This window comes from Ovis canadensis, chromosome X (assembly GCF_042477335.2).
Source record: "Ovis canadensis isolate MfBH-ARS-UI-01 breed Bighorn chromosome X, ARS-UI_OviCan_v2, whole genome shotgun sequence".
In the NCBI taxonomy this organism is placed as follows: Eukaryota; Metazoa; Chordata; class Mammalia; order Artiodactyla; family Bovidae; genus Ovis; species Ovis canadensis.
Window position 1 is genome coordinate 26,129,287 of NC_091727.1, and position 16,412 is coordinate 26,145,698.

At 43.4% G+C, this 16,412-nt stretch overlaps 1 protein-coding gene across 1 annotated transcript; it reads left to right on the top strand.

Annotated features, from left to right (window-relative positions):
- Positions 1-13,275: 13,275 nt before the first annotated feature.
- LOC138930658 (melanoma-associated antigen B4-like) lies at positions 13,276-14,304 on the top strand. The gene has a single exon (XM_070291158.1). It carries the CDS (start codon positions 13,276-13,278, stop codon positions 14,302-14,304), a length of 1,029 nt encoding a protein of 342 aa, XP_070147259.1.
- The last annotated feature ends 2,108 nt before the right edge of the window (positions 14,305-16,412 follow it).

A 16,412-nucleotide genomic window follows, 5' to 3' on the forward strand; every position in this document is an offset into this window, starting at 1 on the left:
TAGTAAGGAATCTAAACAGAATGTGTACCCAGGGTAGTAAATTAAAGACTTAACAAGGTTTGTGTATACAGGCTTCTCTGCTTGAACTGCCCATTTCTGGTTGGAAGGGTTTCCCTCTGCCTCCAGATGCAGGCAGTACATTCTTCATATGAGGTGTATTTCCTGCTCTCAGGGAGGCAGAAATCAGGGGCGGTGGAATGTCCCTCCTCTGTTGGCTGTTTGTTAAGTAACTTGAATTCAAAATAATCAATACGATACTGTGGTATATTTGGGGGCAGAGTGCCCTATGCCTTGACAGGTCCCTCTTCTGAAACTTGCCTGCAAGTCTCACATGATAAAAGCTGATCTGGTCACTGTGGAGAGAGAGAAAGGACCAGTGGAGTCCTCCATTTCATGGCAGCAGTTGCATAATTCTGGCAACAGGTCAGTTCATTTAAAGAGCGGTATCGCATTTCAATAGGTGGTGATGCAATGCACTCCCAATGCTAGGTCTAGGGTACAAGCAGTATCAGGTAGTTAATAATAAGAGGCATTTCTATGGAAACAAAAGAAAAGCAGATGTTAATGATTGGAGCTGGTTATCAACCAGTTTCTGAGCCCAGGGGATAGTCAGTCAAAAAGTTTTCTAGGTGTCAGGATCAAAGCAACTGTTGCAGTTTGAAATGTCTCTATCACAGTTAGCAATATCTCTGGGTGATCAGGTTTACTTTCTGAGTGGCTCGTATAAGCAACAGTCATGAAGTCTATTTCAACGTAAGCTGTTGTGACTATTTTTCTGATCTTTGCATCAAGTCATGTAGCTTCACCTTGCAGGACTTCAGGAAAATGCCAATGCTAGTTCTCAGTGATTCAAGTCAAAGAATGGGAGAGTGAGCGGATCAAGATGGCAGAGGTGTATCCCTCAGAGCTCACTGTCTCCCCACAGACACATCAAAAGGATGGGAGAAATTGGGAATTTTAGTAAGAAAGTTGCAGCTAGATATGAGTGGATACTAGAAAAATTCAGGATCCGACCCAGTTTGCAGGTAAATAACAATACTTCAAGGAAACGTAATACCACTAGAACCTAATATCACACACGTGTGGTACACTTTCTATGGAACCATTTTTTGCTGTCTGTCATCTCCCTCATTTCTACCAAAGACAGGAAAACTAAGACCTAATTTGTTTGCAAAGGAAGTCTACATTCAATAAACTTGGCCTGATTATTTATCTAAGTACAGTAAAAATAACAATTTGCCATATAGGTGCTTTTAAATCTGCTTTGCTGGAACGGTTTATGAGGAGTGTCCAGAAGGAAATTTTAATAGCTTCTTGAGTCTAGGAAGCCACAGCAAAGACTTGTTGTCAAACTTAGAGATCTGGATGAATTCTTCTCTTCCTGAAGTCCCCAAAACATCCTAAAGTTCCTGTGCCTGCCAGAAGTGATTTTCCTTACTCACCTGGTAATGCTGATGGGAATTCTGTCAGCAAGTTCCCTGGCTGTTTTTCTAATGGGGTTTTATGCTCCAGGGAAAAAGCAAGAGAGTTCCAGAAAAACATCTATTTCTGCTTTATTGACTATGCCAAAGCCTTTGACTGTGTAAATCACAATAAACTGTGAAAAATTCTGAGACAGATCCGAATACCAGACCACCTGACCTGCCTCTTGATAAACCTATATGCAGGTAAGGAAGCAACAGTTAAAACTGGACATGGAACAACAGACTGGTTCCAAATAGGAAAAGGAGTATGTCAAGGCTGTATATTGTCACTCTGCTTATTTAACTTATATGCAGAGTCTATCATGAGGAACGCTGGGCTGAAAGAAGCACAAGCTGGAATCATGATGGCTGGGAGAAATATTAATAACCTCATATATGCAGATGACACCACCCTTAGGGCAGAAAGTCAAGGGGAACTAAAAAAAAGCCTCTTGGTGAAAGTCAAGGTGGAGAGTGAAAAAGTTGGCTTAAAGTTCAACATTCAGAAAACGAAGATCATGGCATCTGGTCCCATCACTTCATGGGAAATAGATGGGGTAAGAGTGGAAACGGTGTCAGACTTTATTATTTTGGGCTCCAAGATCACAGCAGATGGTAACTTCAGCCATGAAATTAAAAGACACTCCTTGGAAGAAAAGTTATTGACAACTAAGATACCATATTGAAAAGCAGAGACATGAGTTTGCCAACCAAGTTCCGTCTAGTCAAGACTATGGTTTTTCCAGTGGTCATGTATGGATGTGAGAATTGGACTGTGAAGAAAGCTCAGCACCGAAGAATTTATGTTTTTGAACTGTGGTGTTGGAGAAGACTGTTGGGAGTCCCTTGGACTGCAAGGAGATCCAACCAGTCCATTTTGAAGGAGATCAGCCCTGGGATTTCTTTGGAAGGAATGATGTTAAAGCTGAAACTCCAGTACTTTGGCCAACTCATTCGAAGAGTTTACTCACTGGAAAAGACTCTGATGCTGGGATTGGGGGCAGGAGGAGAAGGGGGCGACAGAGGATGAGACGGCTGGATGGCATCACGGACTCGGATGTGAGTCTGACTGAACTCCGGGAGTTGGTGATGGACAGGAAGGCGTGGCGTGCTGCGATTCATGGGGTCACAAAGAGTTGGACACGACTGAGTGACTGAACTGAAAGCCCCATGTTCCTAATTCTTATATTGCTAGAGTGCAGTTTTGGTATGTTTCTGTCAATCCTCCCTGATGTTTGTGGGTCATAGGGACAATGATAATTTCTAGAAGCCTGCAAGGTTTTGGTTGAAGCTTGTATAATTTGCCCAGGGAAATGTGAACCTGGATCACAGTTGATAAACCAAGCAGAGAACACATCTTCTCACACGTTCTTTGCCAATGTAAGAGAATCAGCCTTGCCGCAAGGGAAGGCTTCAACTCATCCAGAAAATATAGGAATGACAAGAATATTTTGATGACTCATCTCTTCTGTTCAGTCTCTTGGTTGTGTCTGACTCTTTGCAACCCCATGGACTGCAGCATGCCAGGCTTTCCTGTCCATTACCAATTCCCAGAGCTTGGTCAAACTCATGTCCATTGAGTAAGTGATGCCGTCCAGTCATTTCATCCTCTGCCCTTCCCTTCTTTTCCTGCCTTCAATCTTTCCCATCATGGGGTCTTTTCCAATGAGTCAGTTCTTCACATTAGGTCTCCAAAGTACTGAAGCTTCAGCTTCAGCATGAGTCCTTCCAATGCATATTCAGGACTGATATCCTTTAGAATTGACTGCTTAGATCTCCTTGCAGTCCAAGGGACTCTCTCGAATCTTGCCCAGGAGGAACAAGATGGCAAGAGGAATTGGTGGACGTGGAATACATCTCTCTCCACGGATACATCAGGAATACACCTTCAGACACAAAAATGCATGCAGAATACTAGCTGAGAGTGGACAGGAGTACATGACCAGCAGAAAAGCATATATAGACTCACGCAAAACTCGAGGTCAAGCCCTGAGCCTTTAGAGTGGGTCCACTGGCTCCAGGATCCTAGACTACCAGAGAACTAATTCGAGGATATCAAATAGTGAGAACTAACACAAAGGAAACCATTAGAATACAAGACCTGGCATCACCAAACCACTGATAGCCCCTGTGCTGGATGCCTCATCTAAACAACAAAGAAAAGAAAAATACAACCTGATCATCAGCAGACAGAATTACCACCTACTCAGCCTTGCCCATCAGAGGCAAAAACAAACAAAGAAACAAACACTCAGCACAAATCTCACCCTATAAGAAGCTTACACAAACCACTGGAACAACCTTAGAGGGCAGAAACAAAAAGGAAGAAAGAATTCAACCTTGAAGCCTGGGGAAAGGAGACCTTAAACACCATAATTAAAATAATAATAATAATGGAGAAAGCACAGATATACTACACAAATGAAAGAACCAACCAGAAACACAGAAGTCCAAATAAATGAAGAGGAAACAGGCAAACTACCTGAAAATTAATTCATTGCTAAAGGGAATGCAGTGATACTGATACTTTCCAAACTGTCTGGCAAATTCTTTTAAGCTAAATATAGTCTTATCATATGATCTAACAAATGAACGTTAAGGTATTTATTCAAAAGAGCCAAATCCTTAAGCCCATCCAAAAACCTTCAACCAAATTTTAATAGAAGAATAAGTCATAGCTGCCCAAAACCAAAATCACCAAAGATGACCTTCAGTAGATGAGTGGGGAAACAAATTATGTTAAGCCATGGCCCTTCGCTCTCCTGATGCCGGGCACAGGGCACAGGATCCTGCCTTCCTGTGCAGGATCTGATGAAGGTGCCCAGGGCCCAGAAGAGGAAAGTGCAGGTGCTTCCCATGCAGCCCCTGCCACTCAGAGCCCTCACAAAAATCCTCTGACCAGGAGGGCTAGCATGCTGGTGGAGTTCCTTCTGGAGAAATACACCCAGAAAGAGCCCATCTCTGCTGAAGGTTGTTGGCAGGAAGTATAAGCAGCACTTCCATGAGATCCTCAGGAGAGCCTGTAAGCACATGGAACTAGTATTTGGCCTGGAGCTGACAGAAGTCGACCGTAGTAGGAACATCTACGCCCTCATCAAAAAGCTCAACCTCCGGGGCGATGAAGGTCCGAGTGAGGAGGGTGGTCTGCCCAAGTCTGGTTTCCTCATGGTGCTCCTGGGCATTATCTTTAAGAAGGGTAATGGCGCCCCCGGGGAGGAGGTCTGGGAATTCCTCAGTGTGTTGGGGGTCTATACTGGGAGGAAGCACTGGATCTTTGGGGAGCCCAGAAAGCTCATCACCAAAGATCTGGTGCAGAAGAAGTACCTGAAGTACCATCAGGTGCCCAATGGGGATCCTCTGCACTACGATTTCCTGTGGGGCCCGAGAGCTTATGTTGATTTCAATAAGATGAAGGTGTTGGAGGTGCTGGCCAAGTTCCACGATACCGTCCTGACTTCCTTCCCAGACCTCTATAACAAGGCTCTGAGAGATCAGGTGGAGAGAGCAGGGCTGAGAGGCACGGCCAGGGCTCCAACAATGGCTGAAGCCAGTGCCCCTTCCAGGGCCAAGTCCTACAGCTCCTCCCACATCTAGGGAGGGAGACCCTGACACTTTCTACCCTTTTGTGTTGAAACAGAGCTGTCAAGCTCCTAAACAGTAGAGAGTAGTAGGATGGAAGGAACAAAACTTGTATGTTCTTTACTGTTTTATGTAGTAAGGGAGTTTAGGTACAACTCATTTTTAAAAATACATACCATTTCTCCTTTATCCATAGAAGAAATATCTAGTGAACGTTGATTTAAAGTAGATTAAGGAGATGAGGGAAGAGTTTAGTATTTCCAAATGTTAATTACTTTTCTTAAGGTTTATTGTGCTTCAGAATACAAATGGATTAATCATATAAATCACATTGTTTGCTGTTTTAAAGGTTTGAAAGCCACAGATTGGGTATATGTAAAACACATTGAACGTATTGAATATGTCGTTCACCATCTAAACAAGGTAAGATGACACTGGAACAGAACTTTCTCAAAGAGTAGTCAAGCTGCTAGATAGTGCAGGTTAGTAGGGGTCGAGCAAACCAAGTTTAGATCTCTATTTTCTTCTTGATTTAAACTAGTAACTTCTGCATATTATTTATTTCATTTTTATTGAATATTTTTACTTCTAACAGGTTCTTTTTCTTCAGAATATTGACTTGTAATGATATTCCAGTTTTATTTATTGCTGTTTTAGGATTTTTAAAGTTACAGTTTTGGTAGATGTAAAAGAAATTCATAAACCATCTCTACTGTCTTTATGATCTGGAAGTAGGTAATATGTTGCTGAATGAGAGATTTTCATGGTAATGTGAAACATGACCACAGAAAATATTGAGAAACCAAAAAACAATTAAGCAAACATAAAGGAAAATCTTTTAATTTGTAGTTTGCCTTATTTCCTCTAACCCTTTTTTTTTGGTAAAATAAAATATCCTTTGCCTTAATTTAGCTCATTTAAGAGTATTTATTTCTTTTGTCCCAATGCACTGTGTAGTCTCTGCTATCTACTGGATAAAAATAACCTCAGATAGGAAGATGGTATTTTGGAGGTTCATAATAATCATGACTTCTATTAAATTAAAGACCGGTGTTTCTTAATCAGCATGACTCTGCTTTATATGTAGTACATGCATTCCAGCATTCATGCAGGATAGGATTTAGCAGACTCCACTTATAGATGGACAACTTGCAATTGTTTCAAGTTCACAAGACTGGTAAAGTGACCTTCATCAGACAAGTCCCCTGATGTGCAGTAGTCCAGAGTCCTTCCCTTTCTTTACAAGGGCAAGAACTGAGGAAATCTCTTTTCACCAGTGACATATTTCATACTGTGCTAGGATTGCTGCCATGGTGATCTCAGTGGCCTTGCCCAAACTGCCGGCTGAAGACCCCTGACTTTCGCTCTCTCTCTCCCATGAACACTTGCTTCTGTCACTCTGTGCTTTGTTCTCTTTCCATGACCCACAGGGCAAGATCTGGGTCAGCTCACTGTGTCATGGCTCCCCTCAATTAGGAGCTGCAAGCAGGACGCCCAGGCTGTGCCTACCCAAAGAACGCTTAGGTGGCAGTTGACACTGTCCTTAGGCCTGGTAGACACAGAATTTCCAATGGTGAAAGCGCCCACTGAGGCCAATACTTTCTCCTCTCAGTATTTGTCATTTCCTCTATGGTTCTATCCATTTTGAAGTGAGAAGTTTTACTAAGAAGACTGCATGATGTTCAAATGAAGACTGAATAAATAATCAGGGACTTGATTGGGTGAGTTTCTTCTCTAAGTCCTCGAGCCCAATTCCCTCCCTACACATTCTTAATCTGAGTGTGTTTCCAGGACCAGAACTGCATCAGAGGCCAAAACTGAGGGACTCTGCATTCTTCTCTAGATTTTTGGCTTACCTCACCACACCACGACCTTACAATGCTGGCAATCCCCACCCTTCTGTGGATCTCAAGCAGACATTACCTATAAAAAGGGCAATGTGTCATGCAACTGCAAGGTGAGGTTAGGAACAGAGAACTGCAGAAACTATTGGCATGAACAACTCTGTCCGAACATCTGCCTTAAGAACCTTATCTGACCTCTAGCATGGTTTCTAACAGCAATCTAAGGCCACATTCTAGGACATCTCGGCCAGCCCTGAATTCCTGTTAAAAAAATTTCAAGGCTACCAAAGGAATCTGTTCCAGCCAACATCTGACATAAGCCCCTCATCTTCCTTTACTGAGAGTGTCTATTTAAAACAAAGACCAAAAAAAAAAAAAAAAAAAAAGAAAGAAAGAAAGAAAAAACCCTCACAATTACAAGAAATGTGTGACGGAAATAAACTAGAAATTGATAACAAACAGACATGCGGGAAAATTAAATATTATTTGCAGACTAAACAAAAATCATCTAATAACACATGGGCCAAAGAGAAACTCTAATGAGAAATTTTAAAATATTTTTACAAAATGAAAACAAGATTACTACTTATCAGAAGTTGTGTGATACAGCAAAAGCAGTAAAGAGGTATACATAGCATTGAGTACCTATAACAAAAAAAAAGACAGAATTAATAACTTAAGCTTCTATATTAGTAAACTTGTGAAAGAAAAGAAAAAGCAGAGGAAGAATAAGTCAAAGCGGAAACCAGTGACACTGAAAAAAGGAAGGTAATGCAGAGAAAGAACAAAACCCAGAGAAGTTTCTTTAAAGATACAAAACAAAAAGAAGATAAAATTCTCCCCAGGCTAAATAAGAAAAAAGAGAGAAAACACAAATTAAATTACTAATAGTAGAAATGAAGGAGGGGCCATTACTACTGATTCCATGGACATTGAAAGGATAATGAGTGAATATTACAAACAACTCTGTGCCTACATAAATGAAAGGTTCAGTTGAGAAACTGGCTGAAGGTATAACTTAGCACCACTTTCACAAAGAAAAATAGATAATCTGAAGAGGTCTGTACCTATTAAAGAAATTTAATCTATAACTAATAAGCTAATAAAGACAGTAACAGACCCAGAGGTTTCCACTGATGAATTCTATCAAAAATTTAAGGAAGAAATGATAACAATTCTCTACAATCTCTCCCAGAAAATAGAAGCAAAAGGAACACCTCCTAATTCCTTTTCTGTGAGGTATTACACTCGAATATCAAAATCTCATGAAGAAATTAAGAGAAAAAATTGCACACAAATACCTCTCATGAACATTGAAGCACAATCCCCAACAAAATATAAGAAAAGAAACCTAACAATCCATAGAAGGAATCACATACTATATCAAAGTAGGATGCATTTCAGATGTTCAACATTTGAAAATCTGTCAATCAGCTATCCTTCAATAAAATAAATTTTCAAAAATTAAAAAAAGAAAATCAGTAATCATAATTCATAATATCAATTGTCTAAGGAAGATAACCACAAGATCAGATCAACAGATGAAGGGAGAAAATCATCTGATAAAATCCAACACCCATTCATCATAAAAATTCTCAGCAAACTAGATACAGACAGACATTTCCTCAGCTTCATATACAACATCTAAAAAGAAATACAGGTAAAATAGTCTACTTCATAGTAAGAAGACAGATACTGTCACACTAAGGTGAGGAACAAGGTGAGGATATCCCTTCTCACCATGTCTATTCAACACTGTACAGAAAGTCCGAGCCAATGCAATGAGACAAGAGAAGGAAGCAAAAGATACAGATATTTGGCAGGAAAAATGGAATTATAATCATCAACAACAAGAAAACACCTGGCATTAATAAGCCAGGAGTATATGTTAATAAGGTTAATATATTATCAATGTATAACTATTATATAATAAATATATTAATAAGGTTAATATATAATAGTCAATTTTTTTCCAATAAAGAGATGGAACTTGCAATTAAAAACTTAACATCATTTACTTTAGCACCAAAATATATTAGAAATAATTCTTTAAAAAATATGTATAAGATTTACATGAGAAAAACTCATAAACTGCAGTGAAAAAAATTAAAGATCTAAATAAATAGACACGCCATGTTCATAGATAGGCAGATGCTACATTGTTGAGATGTCACTTATTACCAACTTAACCTAGATATTTAATGCAATTCTGTTCAAAATTCCAGCAACTTAGATTGTAAACGGCAGTCAACAATTTAAATTTTATGTCAAAAATGAAATGATCCATTTACCCACTGAAGTCAATATTAAAGATCTAAGTCAGAGAATTGCTATTACTGGATTACAAAACTTAATAAAGCTACGATACTCAAGACTGTATGCTATTAACAGAATAATAGACGGATCAATGGCACAGGACAGAAAATCTAGAAACAGACACCCCTAACACTCAACCGACCTTTAACAAAGGCACAAAGGCAATTTAATGGAAAAGGACAGTCTTCTAAACTTACAGTCCTGGGATAACTAGACATCCATATCTAAGAAAAATGAATCCACATACAAACTCTAAACCTTTCAAAATAATTAACTCAAAGGGTATCACAGACCTAAATGAAAAACTCACAATTTGAAAAAAATTGCAGGGACATCCCTGGCAGTCCAGTGTTTAAGACTCAACACTTCCACTGCTGGGGGAAGAGGTTCTATCACTGGTCAGGGACTAGGATTTCACATGCGATAAGCAATAGGCAAAAAAATCTAGAAGATAACATGGGAGCAAAACTTGAGTTTGGTAATGAGATTTTAGGCACAACACCAAAAGCACAGTCCATGAAAGAAAATAATAAGCTGAACCTTGTAAATATTAAAAGCTTCTATCTGCAAAATACACTGTTAAGAGAATGAAAAAGAAAGGCTGCCAAAGGGTAGTTATAAATCTATTTGCAGGGCAAGAATGGAGATACAGACCCAGAGAACGGGCGTGTGGACACATCGGGGGAAGCAGACAGTGAGACGAATTGAGAGAGTGGCATGGACAAATATGCACTACCATGTGGACAACAGGTATGTGGGGGAAGTTTCTGGGTGACACAAGGATCAGCTCTGTGACGACCTCAAGGGGTGAGGTCGGGGGTGGGAGGGAGGTTCATGAGGGAGGGAGGGGATATATGTATACTGACAGCTGCTTCATACAAGAGAACCTGACACACCATTTAATTATCTTCTAAATCACATAATTGTTAAAAAACCTATGAATTTAAAAAGTAGAAAAAAAATCTGGAGAATTCCACATAGCCACTTGAGTTATATAAAACAATGCCATATAAATAAAAGTCAGAAGTAATGAAAAGCAAAAGATCATAGTAACAAGATCATGGCAGCAAAATCATCCAGTTGGTCTGGAAGAATCAACAATTACTTACACCAAGTAACAGAAAATACACCATAAACAAAAGCAACCATAGAAAAAAAAAATTACCTGCAAAAAAAGTTTAGAAAAATGTATACAGTCTTCATGGAGGGAACAAGAAGTATTTCCTGAGAGACTTAGGAACAAAAAGGCTCAAACAGAATAGTATGTTATGTATATTCATGACGAACAGATATTGCAAGACTGTCAATTTTCTGAAACTTGAGTATGGAGTTAGTACCACATTCAGAGTAGCTGAGATCACAATGAACCACGGTCTGCTGCTATTTGTACCTAGAAGTAACCACGGAAATCTTATGGAAGGAATGAAGAAAACTATTAACAAAAGAGAAAACACAAAATTATGTAATCCCTGATGGACAATAAGTCTCAGGTGAACTTGACCCTATGTGTGCCCACGTGGGGGAGTACTTAAGAGACTGGCACAGATGTGCAACCTGCAAGGGAAGCAGACAACAGGATCAGCTGGAAGAGGCTTTAAACTTGAGCCCTGGATTCTTCCACTCTGCCCTGGCATCATGAATCTCCACTGCTTCACTGAAGGAATCTGAGGCAGCACCTCCGAGGCCCCATGCCAGGACCATGGGGCACCAAAGTTTGGCTTGTATGTGGCAGTACAGCCCAGATCATGAAATCACCAGCACAAAGTTTGTTGTGTGTGTGCTTAGTCACTGAGTTGTGCCCGACTCTTTGCGACCCCATGGACTGTAGCCCACAAGGCTCCTCTGTCCAAGGGGAAACTCCAGGCAAGAATACTACAGTGCATTGCCATGCCATCCTCCAGGGGGTCTTCCCAACCCACAGATTGAACCCAGGTCTCCTGAACCACAGGCAGATTATTTACTGTTTGAGTCACCAGAGAATGCTAGTGGATAAGAATTGGACCTTTGAAATGATCACCTTAATAGACTATCACGCAGGGACTAAAAGAGAAAAGTTAGTATCACAGGAATTGTCCAAAACGACAGAACTTCATCTCAGAACATTTGAGCAATGACCCTGCAGTCGACTGAGAGCCCACAGTGACAACTGTCAGGATAAGGAGCCCCTTCACTTACTCTTCTGGAATGGTATGAGCATGGCTGGGGACAGGGGTGGACTTATACCAGAAAGGGAAGGATTTCCAGGCCCTGTCAGCAGTCAATATGAATGAAGTTTCTGAGTGAGATGTGAGGGGTTCCACACCTCAGAAGACAGTCTCCCATCCTTCCCTCTCAGCTCATCTTACCTATAGCAGCTAATTCCAGGAAGCCTCAGGTAAAAATGGTGAGATGAGACGTATGTGCACTTCATACCAGGAGACTCGGGGGTTCACATCTTCAATATGAGGCCTTGTCCTCGGATCAGCAGATGGGACCTAGCCCAGCATATACCGGGGTTAAGGGAAGGCATGGAGAACGACAGAGCATCGCTTACTCCAGAAGAGGGAGCCCAGAGAGCCCTCGCTGTTGGTCTCATGGGCTCCAGGACGGCTGTTAGGCGTGGGCTCCCCAATTCTTCCTGCTGCGGATGCTGACACAAGTGAGCGGCATGGAGTGAGCCAGCTGACAGTTCAGGACAGGGACGTCCCAGGACCCCTTAAGAGTCAAGGCAAAGTCCACGTGCCAATCCCGGGAGAAGCTCCCCCGGAACCCCGCCTGTCCAGGTCCCGCCCCTGCTGCCCTCCTGGAGCCCAGATGCGCAGGACAGGAAGTGACGTCCTCCTAAGCATGCTGGGGGAGCGACTCCATGCTTGACAGTGCCGCTATCTCTGAGAGCTGCCATTGACGGTGGCCAGCGGGAGCAGTCACATGTCATCGGGTGTCAAGTTCGGACGTGACGTGAGTTACGAGTGCAGGGACACGTCTCTGCACCCCGAATCCCTTTTCCCTTTTAAAACAGGCGGCCACACAGCCTCCAGCCACCCTAGCCCTGCACTCAGACCAGAGGATCCAGCCAACTCTTAGGCCCCAAGACCATCCACTAACCCCTAGGGGGTCTCGGGAAAGAATGCCTCAGTCAGGCTCTGCTGGATCCCTGCTCTGCTCAGTAGAGGGAGAGCCATGAGCCCTGTGGAGTGAAGGAGGGACCCTCGGGGGGATTGAGGGTCTCCATGCAGCAGAAGGGCAGCCATGGTTAACCCCCGACTCACAGTGATTTGGCTGCGGATCATCTGGGCAGCCGCCGGGCAGCTGTAAAGGCTGAGGGGCTCCCTCGCTGTGACCTCGGACGTGGGACACTCAGAGAAGAGGGGACTTGGGTCTGAGGGGCTGGCAGCTGGTCCGTAGAGGGAGGATATCAGGGTTCGGGAAGAGTCAGAATGAGGAACATCCTCCCCGACAAACAGACGACTCAGGACCCTCCCCTGTGCTCAGTGCTTTCCTCCCGGCCAAACATCGGAAAGGGGGGCGGCGGTCTGAAAGGGGAGCTTGGAGCCTGGTTGTGAAGGGGCAGCCACCAGACAACAGAAGGGAAGGTCCTGGGACCCTCCATGGTAGGCTGTATATGACCTCCTCTCCTCGTCTGGGGTGACAGGGAAAGTGGCAGCATAAATTTCAGACAGGAGAGGGAAACAGACAGGTGTGGGAGACGGGATGTTGGATATGGGGGTGTCTCGCACCAATTTTCATCCTGACTCTGAATCTCAGCTGAGAGGACCTGCCTCCCCTGACAGCCCCCACTGCGCCCCCCCCCCCCGACCGCGTCTTCTAATGCCCAGGCAGGACTGTCTGCTGTGCCCAGGGCTCACTCTCCCTTGCTTATCACCGGTCTCGGGACAGGCTGACCAGGAGAACAGGAGCCCTGTGGGTCTTAGAGCACTGGCCTCGAGGACCCCTCAGAGGTGGCTTCCATTCAAGCCAGGGAAGACTCTCCTTGCTGAAGGTTCTCAGAGCATGTCCTTGTCCCTCCTCAAGGTGCCCTCCTTGCCTGCTTTCCTGCCTGAACTCCCACCTGTGGTCCCTGACCTGCTGTCAGCATGCCTCGGAGGCACAAGAACAAGTCCCATGCCTGGGGGAAACGCCACCAGGTCCGGCGGAACACTCAGGTGGCCCAGGCTAGTGCTGCTGCAGCCCCAAAGGAGGAGTGTCCCTCCTCCCCCTCTTCTGCCCATCAGGGTTCTCCCCTGAGCTCCCCTGCTACTGAAGATCACCAGGAGCTTCAGGGAGCCATGGCCCCTAGCTCTCCTGATGCAGGACCTTCCTGTGCAGGATCTGAAGGTGCCCAGGGTCCAGAGGAGGAAAGTGCAGGTGCCTCCCAGGCAGCCCCTGCCACTCAGAGCACTCGCAAAGATCCTCTGGCCAGGAAGGCCAAGATACTGGTGGAGATCCTGCTGGAGAAGTACACCAAGAAGGAGGCCATCATGCAGAATGCCCTGATGAAAACTGTCAGCAGGAAGTACAGGCAGCACTTCCCTGAGATCCTCAGTACAGCCTGTGAGCACGTGGAGCTGGTCTTTGGCCTGGAGATGAAGGAAGTCAACCATAGCAGGAACATCTACACCCTCATCAGCAAGCTCAACCTCGGGGGAAACGATTGTCCGAGTGGTGAGGGGGAGCTTCCCAAGTCCGGTCTCCTCATGGTGCTCCTGGGGGTCATCTTCATGAATGGTAACCGCGCCACCGAGGAGGAGATCTGGGAATTCCTCAGTATGTTGGGGATCTATGCTGGGAGGAGGCACTGGATCTTTGGGGAGCCCAGAAGGCTCATCACCAAAGATCTGGTGCAGAAGGAGTACCTGAACTACCGCCAGGTGCCCAATAGTGATCCTCCCCGCTATGAGTTCCTGTGGGGCCTGAGAGCTTGTGCTGAGACCAGTAAGATGAAGGTACTGGAGGTTCTAGCCAAGTTCCACGGTAGGGTCCCTAGTTCCTTCCCAGACCTCTATGAGGAGGCTCTGAGAGAGCAGGCGGAGAGAGCAGGGCTGAGAGGTGCGGCCATGGCTCCAACCATGGCTGAGGCCTGTGCTCCTTCCAGGGCCAAGTCCCGCAGCTCCTCCCTCATCTAGGGAGGGGGGCAGGGCACTTTGTTCCCTTTGTGTTGGAAGAGAGCAGTCAGGCTCCTAAATAGTGCAGAGTAGTACGGGTGGAGGCAACAAAACCCGTATCTTCTTACAGTTTTAAATGGTAAGGGAGTTTAGATCTAGTTTGTTTAACAAAATATACATCTGTTTTCTTGTATCCATATGAGAAATACCTAATGAACGATGATTTAAATTAGGAAGGTAAAGAGGTGAAGGAGGTGTTTAGTATTTTCAAATGTTCTTACTTTGGATAAGGTTTATTGTGTTTCAGAATTCAAATGTATGAATCATATAAATCACAGTTTCCAGCTGTTTTAACGTTTTAAAAGTTTGGGTATTTGTAACACACACTGAAAGTACTGAATATATTGTTCACAATGCAAACAAGATAACATGACATTAGAAGAGAATGTTTCTTGAAGAGCAGTCAAGCTTCTAAAGAGTGCATGGTAGTAGGGGTTGATCACATTTATTTCAATCACATTTCTCTCTCTGTTTCACATGAGTAACTTCTACATATTATTTGTTTCTTTTTTTTCCCCAAATATTTTTACTTCTAAGAGGTTGTTTTTCTTCAGAGTATTAAATTGGTAATGATACTGGTGTTATATTTACTGCTGTTTTAAAAATTTTAAACGTACAGTTTTGGTAGATATTAAAGAAATTAAAGAGCCATGTATACTGTCTTTCTGATCTGCAAGTAGGTAACAGCACTGCAAGAGTGATTTTCATGCTACTGTGAAAGAAGACCAGAGAAACTATTGAGAAACAAAAAGAACATGGAGAAAAGAATAGAGTAAAAAGTCTTCAACTTGTGGTTTACCTATTTCTTTTAAACATTCTTTTAGTAAAAATAAAAAATACTTTGAATTATTTAGCTCATTTAAGAATATTTGTTTCTTTTGCCCTAATTCACTGCATATTCTCTGCTCTCTCCTGGATTAAAAATAAACTCAGATGGGAAGGTGGTATTTGAGGGGTTCATAGTAATCATACCTTCCACTTATTACAAACCAATACTTCTTCATCAGTATGCCACTGCTTTATATGTAGTACATGCATTCCAGCATTCATGCAGGATCAGATTTAGCAGACTCCATTTGTGGATGGATAACTTGCCAATTTCTCAAGTTCACAAACTGATGAAGTGACCTTCCTGGGACTAGTACCCCGATCTGGATTAGTGCAGAGCCCACAATGTGCCACTTCTCCCATCCTAAGCTAGACATCATGTCTTTTCATTCATTTTTCCTCTAAACACTAAAAAAAAAAAAAAATGTGTCTCGTTGGATACTTGGGGCTCTGTCCCAAAGAACTGTTTTGGAATAACGTTTTAAAAATGCTGATAAATAAATGGTATGAAAGAAGACTAAATTACTCAGGGACAAGGTGGTCATGAACACATGCAATGTCAGATACCCTGAAAAGATCAACATGCCCTCATTTATCCTTCCTGATTCTCAGGGACATACAAGCCTTAGCTTAAGTGCTGTGTCCTCAGGTCAATGGATGTAAGAGTCCCAGCCTCTGATAGTTATCAAGGGGAAGATTTTAGAACACTAGGGGTCCCACAAACTATATCCTGCTTCTTGCCTGGTGTGGTCATGGGGAGAGCAGTCTGTCTGAGGTGCGCCTTCCTTTCCTGCAGGGCAAGGGTGGAGCGGTTCTCAAGGAGTTTAGCTCCTTGGTCTTGAGGTCCAGGATTTACAGTAGCATACTGGGTGCTGATGAGCGGATTCCCCCATAGCAAGGGGTACGGCACGGAAGAACAGGCAAGGGTAGACAGGGAGTAGCACTCTCACCTCCCTGTCTGTTGTCGGAAGAACTCGAAAGCCTTGGCCACAGGCTAGCTGATTTAGCCAGTAGAGACAGTGGATTCCCATATGCTACTAGAAGTCAAGGTAAGAAACCTGAGCTAAAACTGGGGGACCACTGACTCCTGAAGAGAGTGGAGCCCTAGAATGTTCTCCAAGGCCCCAATGTCCTCAGAAGGCCCCAATAGCTTTGCACACCTCTGGTTCACCCTGTCTTCCAATCCAGAACTTCCAAGAAAGTAATGCCTTTGTGATGAGGAGCATAGCCTCAGGTGAGCA

Bases quoted from the DNA above. Each gene is read 5' to 3' on its own strand.
- LOC138930658 (XM_070291158.1), top strand. From the start codon at position 13,276: ATGCCTCGGAGGCACAAGAACAAGTCCCATGCCTGGGGGAAACGCCAC.